Source organism: Elaeis guineensis, chromosome 4 (genome assembly GCF_000442705.2).
Source record: "Elaeis guineensis isolate ETL-2024a chromosome 4, EG11, whole genome shotgun sequence".
Taxonomy (NCBI): Eukaryota; Viridiplantae; Streptophyta; class Magnoliopsida; order Arecales; family Arecaceae; genus Elaeis; species Elaeis guineensis.
In genome coordinates, this window is record NC_025996.2 from 20,896,332 (window position 1) to 20,901,833 (window position 5,502).

The window sequence follows — 5,502 nt, forward strand, 5'->3', positions numbered from 1 at the left end:
ATTGGTTATAAAGGGTGAGTAATTTGTTGAGATGTATTTCCCTTATTTTCATGGTATTTAAAATTTTTCCTTCTTTTTTTTTTTCATATTTGCAATTATATAGAGTTTTAGCGGGGGGAAAGAAAAGGAGTTTTAGTAGAACAAAAGAATTACAATAATTTATACTAAATTTATCTGATTATATGAAGTTAAAATTTTTTTTTCTTTCTCCACCTCAATAATGACATAATGTTGTTAATTTGACGGCATTAGGAGATTATTGCATTATAGGTAGACTATCATCCTTTTGCTCCTAGTCATATTTGAATATGCTTCCTTACAAGTCATAAGATGTTAACTATTACAAAATTCTAGATCCCAACATAATGGGACTTGTCCAAATCATTTTATTCATAAGAAAATAGGATGGGGATTGGTGGGACTTTGAAACCAATCTATGTTGGGACAAGGAGAGAAAGAGAAGGGAATGAAAGAAGAAAAAAAAGGAAAAAAAGAAAAAAAAAAGAGTGGAGAAAAAAGGCAATAAGAAAAGAAAGAAAAAAAAATCTAAGATATTAATTATCGTAAATTTGCAAATCTTAACAGGATGAAAACTATCCAAATTATTCTATTCATAAGAAAATAGGATTCGGATAGATGTGGCTCTGAAACTCATCGTGTTAGGACAAGAAAAAAAAAGAAAGAGCTTAATGAAAGAAGGAAAAAAGAGGGAAAAAAAAAGAGAGAAAGGAATGGAGAAAAAAAGATAGCAAGAAAAGAAGGAAAAAAAAAAAAGGAAAGAAAAGTAAGGAAAGAAGAAAAAATAAAGAAAAAATGAAAGGAGAAAGAAGAAAAGGAGAAAAAATAAAGAAAAAAATTGAAAGAAGAAAGAAAATAAAGAAAGAAGGAAAAGGAAGAAAGAAAGGAAGGAAAAAAGAAAAAAAAAAGAAAAAGGGTCAATAAAAAATAATAAAATAATAAGAAGATGAGAGAGATGGAGGGTGCTTTTCGGTATGTTTGATCGATGGTTGCCAGAATGCATAAAGCAATAAAAAATCAGGATACGTCGTCCCATAGAATTTAAAACATTGATTTTGTACAATTTTAGCTTCCATAATTAAAATATATGGAACATTGTTCATTGATCCATGGGAAAGGTGAACTTTGTAAAGCTGTTGAATGCTATGCGATAATATTTTGATTTTATCATCTTACCCCATCCACCCTACATCCATTTTACTTTTGGAATTAGAGTTGAAAAAATGGTCTAATTTTTCTTCAAAAAATTTTTACCTGATGGGGCGATGCGTGGTTTGAAACTAAGGAGTATTATTTAACACAAAAATCTCAAATAAGAATTAGACAGTGGATGTGTATGAGTCCCACTGCATCTCTTGCAACTTTCAAACCGTCATGGAATAGACTACCAGATCAAGAAGAATCGGGAAAGGTGAAAACAGTGCAGCATTTTTCTAAGACCATTTTGTTTTCTACTTCAAAGATGATATGAATCTTTTGGCTACCTATTAATATACTTTCCGCATGGTTTTGGTAACTTTTGATTTTACGTTGAAAGCAGATTTTTCTCCGCTATGGTTGTGGCCTTTCCACCATATTTCCTTGAGCGGTAGGACCTAGGAGTCCTTTATCAAACAAATTAGTAGTATATTCTCCACCTTTAATGCATATTTTTCGCATTTTACTTGAGATGGAAAGCCTTGCTTTAACCCTCGGTGTTGGTGTCCTGGCGGAGTTCGTTACATATCCATCAGAATTTAATGATTAAAACTGTCTCTATTATCTTTAATTATATTGCTATATTGTACATTTGTATGCGGGGTGGGGGAGGTGGGGAAGGAAAAAGGTTAGCTCGCATCGCCCGCTAGTTTTACTATATTCTTTTCTATCTGTTTATTTTCACCTTTTTACCCCGCTTGACCGCCCCCTTCAGTAACAGCTACACTATTTTACTATTTTTTGATTTTCTTTTAATTTATACTATATATTCTTTTCTACCGGTTTACCAATTTCCATTTCCTCGTCCTTGGCTTGACCGCGCCCTTCAACAGCCAAAGATCTCCTCTCCATAGTTACGGAGGAAGACCAGAGACGGTGTATGGTATGGAGAGGAGGAGGTGGGAGAGAAGAAGGGACAACAGGGCCGACCATCTGGCGGCGGTTCTCCGGAAATCATGGTACCGGCTGCGGCTGTCGGTGCGCCACCCGGCGCGGGTGCCCACCTGGGACGCCATCGTCCTCACGGCCGCCAGCCCCGAGCAGGCTGCCCTCTACGACTGGCAGCTCCGCCGGGCCAAGCGCATGGGCCGCATCGCCCCCTCCACCCTCACCCTCGCCGTACCCGACCCCGACGGCGCCCGCATCGGCTCCGGCGCCGCCACCATCCACGCCATCTCCACCCTCGCTCGCCACCTCCTACACGAGGTTTCATGCCCTCTGCTCATTCTTCTCCCGATTCTTTTCTTTCGTTTCTTTTCTTTCTTTTTTTTTTTTAATGGACCCCCGGAGCAAATGCTGGTGGGATTTTCTCGATTCCAGATCCTGAACTATGATTTGGTTCGATTGATGTGTTGATTGCCTTCGATTAGCTGTTTGTGCATTAATATTTCAGCTTCGTCATGTGACGGATTTTTTCTTCTTATTGTTGGTCAAGTAAGCTGAATGTTATATTTTGGGTCCATCATTATGGATTGGATGTGTCTTTCTGGTAGGTACGGTCGATTCTCTGATGATGTCTTGATTATTTTTTGGTGTTTTTTGTGTTTTTAGGTCTTTGTTTAATAAATAGTTAGTTAAGGAATCTGGCATTCGAGGGCCTATGCCATGATGCATTGCGGAGGGGCTTTTTTCTTTTTCCCTTTATGGATGGGCTTTTGGTATGGAGTATGAACCCTGCTTTTTGTCATTTGCCACTTGGCTTTTCTCTCCTTTTATAAAACGGAAATCAAAGCCTGATGACAAATCGAGATTCAAGAAAGACTTGTGGTTGATTTAGTTATTAGAAGAGACATCATTATGGTCCTGCTTATATTACCATTTTGGAGATTTTTTTGTCTTGGAGACCTTTTGTTCGATCTACCATTTAAGAGAGAGAGGCATGCTTTCTCCTTGAGTTCTTGTTGTACTCCTTCAAATGCTTCTTTATTCTGGAGGAGTGGATCGTGAAGGTTTAGTCTCTTTCCAGTGCCATCTGCTGTGCATTGAATGCTAGGAAAGCCTTTGCAAGAAAGTAGATAGGTAGGCTTCAGCTGGCTTTTGGAGGCGGTCGGGACTAGTTGAATCTGTCAGTGATGGTCATGTTAATGAGACATCTTGCCATCTGTCTCATAAAGTTGTTGGTTGTTATTTCACAAGAAATAAATCATAGAGGAGATCTGTTAAAGAGGAAAACAGAAATGAAACTGTGAAAGCAAAGGGGTTGGTGCATGAGTGGAATTTAGCTAGATTTTAGCATGATTAATTTGTGTGGCTGAGTGATAGTCTGTGCGAGTCTCTATTGGCTCATTTTGGTCTAATACAGGCTGGCACGAACTAATACAACCTGATAAACTTATTTTGGGGGGTCATTTATGCTTGCTTTGATCTCTTTTTGAAGTATGTCTTTCTTTTCTTTCTCCCTTTTCTGGGGCCGAATCTTAGGATCAGACATGTTCATAATGCAAATTATCATTCTACATCAAATAAAAAGTTCAAATGCCATTTTATAATTCTTGATCAATCTGAGAGTAGTGGGGTAGCTAGCTCTAGCTTGATGTGATTATTTTGAAGTTTGAACCTACCTGTTGATATATAAAGGTTTGAGTAGGTCTCTTTGCTTATATTATGGGCATGCCAAATGATGCTGATATAGATGGCAAAGTACTGCCAGTCTAGTACACATTGATATTAACTGATATGGGTTGGTATTATTTGATTAGTACCCCACAAAAAGTTTTGAGGGCTTGCATCTTGCTGACCAGGCTACCATATGGCATGTAAGATACCATATGCACGAACTAGAATCTTATATCTCAATTATGGGGAATAATCCTTAGATGCGTTTTTCATCAGTCATACATCTCCAAAGAGATTTTAGTAGCATTGATTTGTATCATGATCTGCAAAAATTAAAGTTTCATGGTCACTCTGTTTATCGGATTCAGCCTTTTACTTCAAACAGAAGATAGAAGCCTGTTGCTTAGTCCATTTAGTAATCATAATAAGTCTTTTGATTACATCCAATGCAATCATATGATACCTATCTTATAGTAAGTCTTCAGATTACATCTATGCTATTCCTCTGTAACTGAATGGTGCATCCTTTATGTTGATGTCGTGGAATTTTTTTTTCATGTTGCCAACATTGCTTAAAACTTCTTTTTTTGGCCTCCACTAATTATCAATATGCATATTCCTAGTATTTTTCCATTTTCCTAAATGCTAAATAAGTTTTGACAGTTCTTCCTTCTTTGGCTTTACATTGAATCTTTTTGAATGAGTTAATTTCAATTTGTTTGTTAAATTAGATATGTGTATCTTCTTCAGGTGCCAAATGACAACACAGGGAGTTTACCATCTTCAGTAAATGTCTGGTCCAGCAATGATACCTCTCTCATATCTGTGGTAAACTTTATGTCCAAAAGGCATATACTATTACTTCATGCTGGAGGCGATTCTAAAAGGGTTCCATGGGCAAACCCAATGGGGAAAGCGTTCCTACCACTGCCATACATGGCAGCAGATAACCCGGATGGGCCTGTTCCATTGCTTTTTGACCATATACTGGCAATTTCTTCTTGTGCAAGGCAAGCTTTTAAGAATGAAGGTTAATTGACTGATTATCCTTGTTTAACATTAAATGAAATTGGCCTTAGTATTCCATTAGAATCAGGGGCTACTGTTATTCTGTGCTATTATTTGCCTTTTTGCATGTCAAGAATTGTGAAAGATGGCATTCCTTGTCTTACATGCCGGCACATTGATCATGTTTTCCCATGTTTAATCCACTTATAATTTTGAATTTGGTAATGTAGATGAAGTAATCTCATCAGCGAAAGTCTTAATAATAACATTAGCACTTCCATTTCTGGAATTTAATCTTTTACTACAAGTATCCATATGGACCTTATCTCCTTGAGTGGTTGCTCCACCAAGCAGAATCTTTAAACCTCAAGTTTGAATGATTTGCTAAAGCTTGTATCACAGGCCTAAATCCCTTGTATGTTAAACTGTTTTCAACTAGAATATCAGCAGTGTGATAGTATTTGTGTTGCCATGTGTTTGTACATTTATCTGTACAGTCCAACATCTGTCATCTTGATATCAGACCGCATACTAGTACTATGCTGGGATAGTTTCTGTACGCCCGGTACAGGGATCGATTCAATGTACCGAGCCTTGGCTTGCTTCTTGTACTAAGTCTTGGTTTAGTATTGATACGGTATGATGTTTTTGGTATAGGGCGGTACATAGTGGACCTTGCTGCTATTAAAGCTATGATCTTCAAAAGAGAAAAAACAAAGGAAA

The 5,502-nt window shown here is 37.4% G+C and overlaps 1 protein-coding gene across 1 annotated transcript in view; it reads left to right on the top strand.

The window, feature by feature from the left end:
• The first annotated feature begins 2,015 nt into the window (after positions 1 to 2,015).
• LOC105043452 (bifunctional fucokinase/GDP-fucose pyrophosphorylase) overlaps positions 2,016 to 5,502 on the top strand; it is a 15,244-nt gene continuing 11,757 nt past the window's right edge. Inside the window, 2 exon segments of the mRNA XM_010920998.4 lie at positions 2,016 to 2,421; positions 4,522 to 4,801. Coding sequence (XP_010919300.2) covers positions 2,101 to 2,421; positions 4,522 to 4,801 — 601 coding nt within the window. The 5' untranslated portion in view covers positions 2,016 to 2,100.